The sequence below is a fragment of the Heterodontus francisci genome, chromosome 1 (genome assembly GCF_036365525.1).
Source record: "Heterodontus francisci isolate sHetFra1 chromosome 1, sHetFra1.hap1, whole genome shotgun sequence".
In the NCBI taxonomy this organism is placed as follows: Eukaryota; Metazoa; Chordata; class Chondrichthyes; order Heterodontiformes; family Heterodontidae; genus Heterodontus; species Heterodontus francisci.
In genome coordinates, this window is record NC_090371.1 from 96,872,254 (window position 1) to 96,885,240 (window position 12,987).

The window sequence follows — 12,987 nt, forward strand, 5'->3', positions numbered from 1 at the left end:
TTGCTGCTGGAAGTCAGGTGGTTTCCCAGAAAGGCTTGTTTTCCTCACAAGACCTCTCAGTGTCCCTTTCAAAAAACATTTCCAGGAACTGTTTTTCAAAGTCAAGTGGCCTTTACATGACCCCACTTTGAGAACCCCAAAGTTTACCATTTCTTCAATCTTTCAAAAATGAATCCTGAAAAAATATATTTAACATAACACAGAGGAACTCTCGCAACAGTATCATGTACAAGACGAATTGCGGCAACTTGCCAAGGCTCCTTCGGCGGCACCTTCCAAATCTGCAACCTCCACCACCCAATAGAACGAGGGCAGAAGGCGTATGACAACACCACCACCTGCAAGCTCCCCTCCAAGTCACATACTGCCCTGACCTGGAAATATATCGTCATTCCTTCATTGTCACTGGAACACCCTACCTCCAGGCTCTGTGGGGGTACCTACACCATATGGACTGCAGTGGCTCAAGAAGGCAACTCACCACCACCTTCTCAATGGCAATTAAAGATGGGCAATAAATGCTGACTTTGCCAACAAAACCGACATCCCATGAATGAATTTAAAAAAGCCTCTTTATCCTGGGATACTCTGGCCAGTTGCAGCAGTCTAACTGCTGCTGCAGCTGAGGTGAGCTGTCTCTACAAAGACCTTTGACCTCTTGGTCAGATGGTGCATTTACCCACTAAAACACTGGGGCAGCTGTTCCTTTATTCATTAATAAAGGTGACAATTTAAGGTCAAGAAATTAGTATAATTTAATTGACTGAAGGAAATCTCTGCATAAACATCTCCTGATCCTCAAAAGTAATCAAGTGATATTCTAAAATATTTATCCTTCCTCCCAACTCCATTACACCCCCAAAAATATTCCCACTCCCAACAGGAGAGGACTAGCATTTCTGGAAAGTATTGGATCATCTCACCAATAATGATTTCAATTCCATTCCCAACACTTCTCGTAGTTCTGATCAGGCAACTTGATTTCAGCCTCAGCAGCACCCCAGCACAGATATGAGGTCATATAACCTAAGCCACCCTGACGGGATTAGAGCTTCCACCTGTTTTACACCATGCTGGATTTTACTCTCCACTTTATTTTTATTCATTCATGGCATGTGGGTGTAGCTGGCTCGGCCAGCATTTATTGCCCATTCCGAATTGCCCTCGAGAAGGTGGTGGTGAGCTGCCTTCTTGAACCGCTGCAGTCCTTGGGGTGTAGGTACATCAACAGTGCTGTTAGGAAGGGAATTCCAGGATTTTGACCCAGCGACAATGAAGGAACAGTGATATAGTTCCAAGTCAGGATGGTGTGTGGCCTGGAGGGGAACTTGCAGGTGGTGGTGTTCTCATGCATATGCTGCTCTTGTCCTTCTATTTGGTAGAGGTCACAGGTTTGGAAGGTGCAGTCTAAGGAGTCTTGGTGAGTTGCTGCAGTTCATCTTGTAGATGGTACACACTACTGCCACTGTGTGTCGGTGTGAAGGGAGTGAATGTTGAAGGTGGTGAATGAGGTGCCAATCAAGCAGGCTGCTTTGTCCTGGATGGTGTCGGACTTCTTGAGTGTTGTAGGAGCTGCACCCATCCAGGCAAGTAGAGAGTATTCCATCACACTCCTGACTTGTGCCTTGTAGATGGTGGACAGGCATTGGGGAGTCAGGAGATGAGTTACTTGCCACAGAATTCCCAGTCTCTGACCTGCCCTTGTGTCCACTACATTTATTTGGCTTGTCCAGTTCAATTTCTGCTCAATGGTAACTTTTAGGATGTTGATATTGGGGGATTCAGCGATGGTAATGCCATTGAACATCAAGGGGAAATGGTTAGATTTTCTCTTGTTTGAGATGGTGATTACCTGGCACTTGTCTGGCGCGAATATTACTTGCCACACATCTATTATATTACCCATAATCTTTCTAACAAAGAAGTCTTAATTTGTCAAGACTTTCTCTGTATTTGTCTTTGCTCATACCAGGCAGCAACTTAGTGACAGTTACTTTGAACTCTGGTACTATATTCTTGTATTACACATGTTTCCTCAACATTTTGTACTCTCTTGAATGCCTCAGTATCATTTCTATAATGTGGAGCCAATTATCACACACAATCCTCCAACTGATGTCTTATTAAGATTTTATATAGGCTCATTATTACCTCTTGGCTTTTATTTTCTGTACTATGTGATAAAATCTAGAATTCCATGAGCTTTTTAAGATCTTATCAACCTAGGTTACTCCTTCAGTGTCCTGTAACCCAAATCCCTCCTCTCTTCTTTCTTCATCGTGCCTGCTTCCATTCAAAGTATAATTCCTCCAATTTTCTTTAAACCAAAATGTAATGGCACTTAACTAACTTTTAATTATATTGGCCACTTTTTATACAATTGCTGCATCCCTTCTTTGGTTTCCTAAAGAAAATTAGAAAAAAGCATATACTCAAAACCACTGTACACAATGCCAAAGGAGAGCCAATGCTGGATATTAAAATTCTTATATATGGATATCTACCAATGGATAAAAGTGTAAATGCATCATCCATACAAATCAGGAAAACCCCAGTTTCAAGTTAATTACTGTCATCTAGGGCAGTGGTTGGAATCCGACAAATGGCTTCAGCACACTTGGGCTGCAAATAGAAAAATAATCACCTGGGATTCCAGCTCTGTGCAGATGTTGGATGAGGACAGTGTTGGGCTGTGTTGTGATATTCCCCACACTACAATCACCAACACACTTCATACATTATGAACAATATTTAGAGAGCGGTAACAGAGGGTGGTCAGTGCTCATGGAACCACTGCCTGTTCCAAGTCAGAGTATTCAGTCCAACAGGGGAGACATTTGTGGGGCAGTTTCTTACATAAAGAAAATTGTGGTCCTCCTTTGGAATAAATCAATAGCACAAGATATTCTTCACCTTTTGAAGAGCAAAAATACTGATTCATTCTTTTTGTACCACAGCTGGCCAGTGAAGCAAAGATCAACAAATATGTGAAACTGCTCAAATTACCTAAAGATGGGAATATGGATGTGAAACCCAGAACTCGCTGCACAGTGGCAGGATGGGGAGGAACAACTGTAGGTTCAAAATGTCCATCTGACACACTTCAAGAAGTGAAGCTAAGTGTAATAGATCGCAAAATATGCAACAGTAAGGATTATTACAATCATAAACCTGAAGTAACCAAGAACATGATCTGTGCTGGTGACAAGAAAGGCAGAAAAGACACATACTTGGTGAGTGTACTGTGTTAGCTGGTAACAGATAAAATAACCATAAGGCTATTGGAATTTCTGTGAAGAAAACCCAAACAGTTCACTCATGTATCTTACGGAAGAAAACCTGCTGACCTTATATGTGTCTCCATTCTCATTTCAATAAATTGTGGCCATTGGTAAAAGTGTTGGATTCCAAACGCCATAAGGGCTGTCCTGTGGCCCAGAATGCTTGTGACACCATTCAAAGTACTTTATTTAAAGACTGCAAGTGATCAACTGCAAAAGAATTCTTTAATAATTAAGATAATTCTTAAAGTTTTGCTGAGGTGGAATGGGGGGATGTTTGTAATCTTGTAGCAGCGTTCAGATGATAGACTGTTTCACATGGCCCTAGATCGGCTCTCAAGATGAGACTAAGTGACACCTCCCACTGAACAGCATCATAGCAAACTGAGCAGAGAAGAAAGCCTGAAATGCTTTCAGAAGGCATTCGGCAAAATGTCACACTGGAGGCTTGTTAAGAAGATGAAAGCCCATGGAATTAAGGGGAAAGTGGCAGTATGGATAGGGATAAAATCAAAATAGTGCAGGTGCTGGAAATCTGAAATAAAAACAAGAAATGCTGGAAGTACTCAGCAGGTCTGGCAGCATCTGTGGAGAGAGAAGCAGAGTTAACGTTTCAGGTCAGTGACCTTTCATCAGAAAGTATGGATATGGAATTGGCTCAGTGACAGGAAGCAAAGGGTGGTGGTTGATGGATGTTTTTCAGACTCGGAGGTGGTTTGCAGTGATGTTCCCCAAACGTTAGTTTCAGGTCCTTTACTCTTGTTAAGTTTTAAACATGTCCTAGACTCAGGTGTAGGGAGCTGCATTATAAAGTTTGCAGGAGATACGAAACTTTGCAATGTAGTTGATATTGATGAGAATAGTTGTAGATTTCAGGATGACATGGTGAAATGGCCGGAAGCATAGCAGATAGAGATCAGTGCATAGTCGTGTGAAGTGATGCATTTTGAGAGGACTAATGCAGAAAGACAGTATATTTATTAAAAATGGCATGATTTTGAAAAGTATAGATGATCATGGAGAGACCTTAAATGTGATTTAAAATGCATATGGATTACTTGGGTTTGTAAATAGAGGCATAGAATATAAAACCAAAGTGATCATGCTTAAACTTTATAAATCAGTGGTTAAGGCTCAGCTAGAGGAATGTGGACAATTCTGACACCACACTTCAGGAAAGATGCAAAGGTCCGAGAAGGATTACAGAGGAGATTTACCAGGATGTTACCAGGGATGAGGATTTCAGTTATGAGAAGACGTTGCAAAGGTTAAGACTGTTCTCCTGAATGTAGATGATTAAGATGTGACCTAATAGAGATTTTCAAGATGATGAGGGGTTTGATAGAGCAGACATAGAAAGGCTGCTCCCTCTGGTAAGTAGGTCAATAGCCAAATGTCATAGGTTCAAAATCATTGGCAATAAATCTAGAGAGATGAGGAGACTTTCTTTCAAGCACAGAGTTGTCGGGATCTGGAATGCTCTACCTGCAAAGGTTGTGCAAGTTGATTCCATAAATAATTTTAAAGGAGTTTAACAAGTACTTGAGGTTGAGAGACATACAGGATTATTAACAAAAAGTGGAGGTTGTGGAATTAAGCTCTATCAAAGGCACAATGGGCCAAATGGCCTCCTTCTGTGTTATAAGATTCTATGATTCTATAAAATGACAAGTGTCTGTAAGCCAGTAACAGTCATGACTTTTATTCTTAACATGTCACACGTTTATTTGTGATTACATTTTTCCTGAACAGAAATGGGGCAAGTACTTTAAAATTTCCTTCCACTTAAAATACCCTTTACTGTATCTGATTGAACTCATGGAGTGAATCTGTCAATTTGCTCTAAAATACAAGTTCATCACTTTCTGAGGCCAACTGGGGATGGACAATAAATGTAGCTTTGCCATGTGATGCACAAACCCTGTGAACAAATTTTAAAAATGACAGTTTATGCTATCAGAGGCTCCTGGTTCTCTGCAAAGCCCTAATGCAAGGACACAATGTGGAAGCAAACCATGGGTAATTGGGATAGAGAAGGGGTTCAGGATTGCCCAGGTCATGGAGGAAGTCCTTCGACTGAACTGTGATTTTGTAAGTAAAAGCCTTTTTCCTATATCCCTCTCCTGGTGGTGAATAAATATTCAACCACATTAGCAAAAAGAGTGGAATGGACTGCTAAGGGAGATGGTAAGGGCTGATAGTAGCAGCAAATTTAAGAGTGGGTTTGTTAACAGCTGGATAATAGATTTGATAGTGGGGTATGAGATGTATCATGGGATATGATGTTTCCTGGACCGGCCAGATTGACTGCAATGTTATTTTCCAGTTTTGTACATTCCGACAGTCATAGAATCACAGAATAGTTACTGCACAGAAGGAGGCCATTTAGCCTATCGTGTCTGTGCCAGCTCTTTGCAAGAACAACTCACTGGTCCCACTCCCCTGCTTTTTGTCTGTAGCCCTGCGAATTTTTTCCTTTCAAATAATTATCCAATTCTCTTTTGAAAGCCACAATTGAATCTGCCGTCAGCACACTCTGGGGCAGTATGGACACATACATAAAACCTGAGCACAGCTCAATATGCCCAGAATATATTGCAATCTGAACAGGCTCAATTTTAGCCAATTCTACTTAATATTGTCTTTTTCATTTTCTTCTTCCAGGGTGATTCAGGTGGTCCTTTAATATGCGGAAATAATTACACAGGGATTGTGTCATCCGGCCCTGAAACTCCAGATGCCAAAAAGCCTGGGATTTACACTCTCATAACAAAGGAATACCTTGACTGGATTAAGAACATAATTGGCGTGCAAACTTACAATATGACCGCTGAAGAGTTGTACTGAGTATTTAGAGTCCTACTTCTACACTGTTTTACTTTTAATAACTTGTTGTTGAACTGCTTTGCTCAGAGAAGGACCAGCATGCTTTTGCCCATATCTTTCGTACATTGTACAACATTCTGCTACAAAATGTAATAAAAACCTGAAATGTGAAATTCTCAATGTGAAATGTGTTGCACTTCATTAACTGAATCCTCAGTCAGGGTTATGAATTGTGGAAGTGGATCAAACGGCTCTAGTAAGTAAGTGAAATTTTACTGACAGAGCAGACCTGCTTTGTATTATCATGTAAATCACTGAACTTTTGAATTGAAGCTGCCCCTTACAACAACAGCAGTTTAGTTACCATTTTAGGGGTTAACAATTCTCCAATAGACATACAGGGTTTTGGAAACATCTACAGCTTTTTGTTTACCACAAGAGCCTTTTAAAAAAAAATGCCTAAAATAAAAACTATTGGGAGCTGCAACAGAAAAGGTTGATGAAAGGAATGCAGTGGATCTTGTTTACATGGATTTTAGGAAAGTGTTTCATAAAGTACCACATAAAAGGCTGGTTAACAAAATTGGGGCCAATGGAATAGCAGGGTCAGTTTCCAATTGGATACAAATTGGCTTAAGAACAGAAAACAGTGAGTCGTACTAAATGGTTGTGTTTTTAGACTGGAGGATGGTAGACAGTGGTCTGCAACAGGACATGGGCTAGCAGAATGGGTAGCGAGGTGGCAGATGGAATTTAATACTGAAAAGTGTGAGGGGATGCATTTTGGCAGAAGGAATCGGCAATGGCAACATGCGCTTAATGGCACAGTTCTAAAGAGTATGAAGGAATAGAGGGACTTGGGGTGCATGTGCATTGATCTTTGAAGGTGGCAGGACATATTGAGAGAGTGGTTAGCAAAGCATATGGATCTTGGGCTTCATAAGCAGGCATTGAGTATAAAAGCAGGGAAGTTATGCTGAAATTATATAAATTCTGGTTAGGCCTCAACTAATGTATTGTGTCCACACTTCAGGAAGAATGCGAGGGTCCTTGAGAGGGCGCAGAGGAGATTTACCAGAATGATTCCAGGGATTGGGGATTTTAGTTGCAAGGTTAGTTGGAAAAACTGGGGCTGTTCTCTTTAGAATAAAGGAGATTGAAGGGAGATTTACTAGAAATGTACAAGGTTATGACAGGCATAGATAGGTTAGACAAGGAAAAACTGTTCCCATTAACTAATAGTGTAAGGTGTAGGGGACATAGATTAAAGAGATGGCAAGAGATGCTCAGGGAATATGAACTTTTTTATGCAGCACATGGTAATGACCTGGAACTCGCTGCCCACCAGGATGGTGGAAGCGGAGACAATCAATGACTTCAAAAGGAAATTGGATGACCACTTGAAGGAAATAGACTTGCAGGGCTACGGGGATTGAGCTGGGAAATGGGACTGACTGAATATCTATGTGGAGAGCTGGCATGAACACAATAGGCTGAATGGCCTCCTCTGTGCCATCAATGACTCGACTTATGTATCAATGGAAAAAAAATTTAAATAGACCTAACTCTGAATTTTTACCATAATTTTGTCAGTAAAATCATCTTTTAACAAACTTTAACTTAAAATGCATAGAATTAAGTCAATTTTTCCAACTAGTGATTCTCATGATGAAGGATAGCTTCTAATAACACATTCAGAATAATTTATTGTCTAAGCTATATTAGAAACAACCATTAAAACCTGTTCCTGGATGGTGCTGAGTTTCCTGAGTGTTGTTGGAGCTGTACCCATCCAGGCAAGTGGAGAGTATTCCATCACACTCCTGAATTGTGCCTTGTAGAGATGGTGGACAGGCTTTGGGGAGACAAGAGGTGAGTTACCTGCTGCAGGATTCCTAGCCTCTGACCTGCTCTTGTATTTATATGGCTACTCCAGTTCAGTTTCTGGTCAATGGTAGCCCCTAGGATGTTGATAGTAGGGGATTCAGCGATGGTAATGCCATTGAATGTCAAGGGGAGATGGTTAGATTCTCTCTTGTTGGAGATGGTCATTGGCTGGCACTGTGTGACACGAATGTTACTTACCACTTATCAGCCCAAGCCTAGATATTGTCCCGGTCTTGCTGCATTTCTACATGGACTGCTTCAATATCTGAGGAGTCATGAATGGTGCTGAACATTGTGCAATCATCAGGAAACATCCCCACTTCTGACCTTATGATTGAAGGAAGGTCATTGATGAAGCAGCTGAAGACGTTTGGACTTAGGACACTACCCTGAGGAACTCCTGCAGTGATGCCCTGAAGCTGAGATGATTGACCTCCAACAACCTTTGTGTTAGGTATGACTCTAACTAGAGGTGAGTTTTCCCCCGATTCCCATTGACCTCAGTTTTGCTAGGGCTCCTTGATGCCATATTCGGTCAAATGCTGCCTTGATGTCAAGGGCTGTCTCTCTCATCTCACCTCTTGAGTTCAGCTATTTTGTCCATTTTTGAATCAAGGCTGTAATGAGGTCAGGAGTTGAGTGTTACTGAGCAAGTTATTGCCAAGCAAGTGCCGCTTGATGGCACTGTTGATGACACCTTCCATCACTTTATTGATGATTGAGGCTAGACTGATGGGGCGGTAATTGGCCTGGTTGGACTTGTCCTGCTTTTTGTGGACACGACATACCTGGGCAATTTTCCACATTGCCGGGTAGAAGATAGTGTTGTAGCTGTACTGGAACAGCTTGGCCAGGGGCACAGCAAGTTCAGGAGCACAGGTCTTCAGTACTATTGCCGGGATATTGTCAGGGCCCATAGCCATTGCAGTATCCAGTGTCTTCATTCGTTTTTTGATATCATGCAGAGTGAATCGAATTGGCTGAAGTCTGGCATCTGTAATGCTGGGGCCTTCAGGAGGAGGCCGAGATGGATCATCAACCTGACACTTCTGGCTGAAGATTGTTGAAAATGCTTCACCTTATCTTTCGCACTGATGTGCTGGGCTCCCCCATCATTGAGGATGGGGATATTTGTGGAGCCACCTCCTCCAGTTAGTTGTTTAATTGTCCACTACAATTCACGGCTGGATGTTCCTAGCTTCTCACCACTTAGAAAATAGTCTGATCTATCTTTCTTAAGTCCAAGTGCATGATCTCACACCTCCCCACACAAATCTCCAACTGTCACAGTTTTCCCACTCACTTGATCTATTAATGTCCCTTTGTAATTTTCAACTCCCATCTACAAGAATTACTGCACCACCTAACTTAGTGTCTTCAGCAAACTCAGATATACAGCTCTCTATTACTCCTACTAAATGATTGATAAATACAGAGAAAAACTAGGGCTCCAGTCCAGATTTCTAAAGGATACCACTAACATAACCTGCCTATTGGACTACATACCTGTTATCCCTACTCTGAGTCTACTACCTCCTAACCAATCCCACACCATTTCAATAGATTGCCTAAAGTTCCAAGCACTTCTATTTTTGCTAACAGTCTCATGCGCGGAACCTTACCTCAAGTGGAGGAAAGCCAAGGAAAATTAAGGTGGGAAACCTATTCCAATCTGGATGATGTTCTTTCCACCTCAGAAGACAAGACCACTGATATTTCCTTCCCCACATCCACTGCATGTTAATGATGCCAGGGAGGCAGGGCGCAGTATTCCATCCAATTTCCCTGCTGTCTGCCATTGATATTGCTGAAATCAGGAACTACTTGCAGAGGCGTGGTGATGATCTCTGGTGCTGTGGCAACGGGCTGGTCAGTTCACCGATTGCAGCAAGAGGACCTTGTTTTGGCAAAAGGCCCAAACTCGACCTCCTAAAGGCCCAATCTAGTCCAAGGCTTTCATTAAAAATTTCCCAGGTTTGCGAGACGCTTCTGCTCCCTTTAACATCATCCCCCTCCATGGTGCTGTAGCAGATGTCCCACTGGAGTGCAGCACCAGCTTCCTCCTCCCCCTCCTACTCGTCAGCAGCAACAGGCTCCCTTTGTGTGTTGGAGCCCGCCCTGTATAAGTAATAGCCTCTCAAACCAGGAAACTGAGTCTGGGTCACAGCAGGGTCAGGGTGGCATGAGGAAACCATGTCACGCCTTCATCAGCAATGGGAGGAAAGAAATGTTGTTGCCTGTATTCTAGCTCTACAACAATGGCACAGCCAATCTTATACTATTGAATGAATAACTTAGGATTTCCACTTTACTAAAACTACAACAATTCTGCTCTCCTATACTATACTCCATATTATATTCATTGATGTTATTTTTGATCATTATTAAAGTTGAATCTTTGGAGGACAGTGGCAGCATTTTGTGCTAAGGTAATCATAAATATAATTACAAATGTTTGTCTTAACCAGAAAACTGCAATTATTAAAAAAAACTTGTGGTTTTTCTTATTTTGATTATCTTCACATTTTAAATGATCATAAAGTACAGGTGCTGCGAAAGCTGAAATGTAGAATCATTGTTTGTAGAGGAGACATAGCATGCATGGTATGTGTATCTCCGTCCTTCTGTACAGCCCAGATGGCTGTTGCTGAAAATTGTGCAGCTAGAATAATGAGACCTTGCAGCTAAAAACTAATATGTACCCATTACTGGTTCACTCAAATCTTAATGGTTAGATGTGATGACTGTATATTAGAAGTGAAAAATCTATACTTGATGATCCAGGGGTAGGCAGTGGTGTAGTGGTATTATCACTGGACCAGTAACCCAGAGACCCAGGGTATTGCTCTGGGGACATGGGTCCGAATCCCACCACAGCAGAAGGTGGAATTTGAATTTAATTAATAAATCTGGAATTAAAAGCGAGTCATGGCCATGAAACCATTGTCGATTGTTGTACAAACCCATCTGGTTCACTAATGTCCTTTAGGGAAGGAATTCTGCTGTCCTTATCTGGTCTGGCCTACATGTCACTCCAGACCCACAGCAATGTGGTTGACTCTTACATGCCCTCTGAAATGGCCTAGCAAGCCACTCAGTTGTACCTAACTGCTACGAAGTCAATAAAAAGGAATGAAACAGGACGGATCACCTGGCATCGACCTAGGCACCGGAAATGACAACGGCAAACCCAGCCCTGTCAACCCTGCAAAGTCCTCCTTACTAACATCTGGGGGCTTGTGCCAAAGTTGGGAGAGCTGTCCCACAGATTAGTCAAACAACCGCCTGACGTAGTCATACTCACGGAATCATACCTTACAGACAATGTCCCAAACACTGCCATCATCATCCCCGGTATGTCTTGTTCCACCGGCAGGACAGATCCACCAGAGGTGGTGGCACTTTGGCATACAGTAGAGAGGGAGTTGCCCTGGGAGTCCTCAACATCGGCTCTGGACCCCATGAAGTCTCATGGCATCAGGTCAAATATGGGCAAGGTAACCTCCTACTGATTACCACCTACCGCCCTCCCTCAGCTGATGACTCAGTGCTCCTCCAGGTTGAACACCACTTGGAGGAAGCACTGAGGGTAGTAAGGGCACAAAATGTACTCTGGGTGGGGGACTTCAATGTCCATCACCAAGAGTGGCTCGGTAGCACCACTACTGGCTGAGTCCTAAAGGACATAGCTGCTAGACTGGGTCTGCGGCAGGTGGTGGGGGAACCAACACAAGGGACAAACATACTTGACTTCGTCCTCACCAATTTGCCTGCCGCAGATGCTTCTGTCCATGACTGTATTGGTAGGAGTGACCACCGCACAGTCCTTGTGGAGACGATGTCCCGCCTTCACATTGAGGATACCGTCCATCGTGTTGTGTGGCACTATCACCGTGCTAAATGGGATAGATTTCGAACAGATCTATCAATGCAAAACTGGGCATCCATGTGGCGCTGTGGGCCATCAGCAGCAGCAGAATTGTACTCAACCATAATCTGTAACCTCATGGCCCGGCATATCCCCCACTCTACCATTACCATCAAGCCAGGAGACCAACCCTGGTTCAATGAAGAGTGTAGGAGGGCATGCCAGGAGCAGCACCAGGCATACCTCAAAATGAGGTGCCAACCTGGTGAAGCTACAACACAGGACTATCTGCGTGCCAAACTGCGTAAGCAGCATGCAATAGACAGAGCTAAGTGATCCCATAACCAACGGATCATAGCTAAGCTCTGCAGTCTGGCCACATCCAGCCATGAATGGTGGTGGACAATTAAACAACTAACTGGAGGAGGTGGCTCCACAAATATCCCCATCCTCAATGATGGGGGAGCCCAGCACATCAGTGCAAAAGATAAGGCAGAAGCATTTGCAACAATCTTCAGCCAGAAGTGCCGAGTTGATGATCCATCTCGGCCTCCTCCTGAAGTCCCCTGCATCACAGATGCCAGACTTCAGCCAATTCGATTCACTCCGCGTGATATCAAGAAACAACTGCAGGCACTGGATACTGCAAAAGCTATGGGCCCTGACAATATTCCGGCAATAGTACTGAAAACCTGTGCTCCAGAACTTGCTGTGCCCCTAGCCAAGCTGTTCCAGTACAGCGACAACACTGACATCTACGCTGCAATGTGGAAAATTGCCCAGGTAAGTCCTGTACACAAAAAGCAGGACAAGTCCAACCCGGCCAATTACCGCCCCATCAGCCTACTCTCAATCAAGAACAAAGAACAAGAACAAAGAACAGTACAGCACAGTAACAGGCCATTCGGCCCTCCAAGCCTGCGCCGATCTTGATGCCTGCCTAAACTAAAACCTTCTGCACTTCCGGGGACCGTATCCCTCTAATCCCATCCTATTCATGTATTTGTCAAGATGCCTCTTAAACGTCGCTATCGTACCTGCTTCCACCACCTCCCCCGGCAGCAAGTTCCAGGCATGCACCACCCTCTGTGTAAAGAAATTACCTCGCACATCCCCTCTAAACCT

At 43.1% G+C, this 12,987-nt stretch overlaps 1 protein-coding gene across 2 annotated transcripts in view; it reads left to right on the forward strand.

Moving 5' to 3' along the window:
• Positions 1–6,287, forward strand: part of LOC137371050 (granzyme K-like) — a 46,011-nt gene extending 39,724 nt beyond the window's left edge. For both annotated transcript variants that reach the window (XM_068032960.1, XM_068032952.1), the window contains exons 4-5: positions 2,958–3,233; positions 5,946–6,287. In XM_068032960.1, the coding sequence (XP_067889061.1) occupies positions 2,958–3,233; positions 5,946–6,128 (459 nt within the window). In that variant the 3' untranslated portion in view covers positions 6,129–6,287. The remainder of the gene's footprint in view (positions 1–2,957; positions 3,234–5,945) is intronic.
• Positions 6,288–12,987: the final 6,700 nt, after the last annotated feature.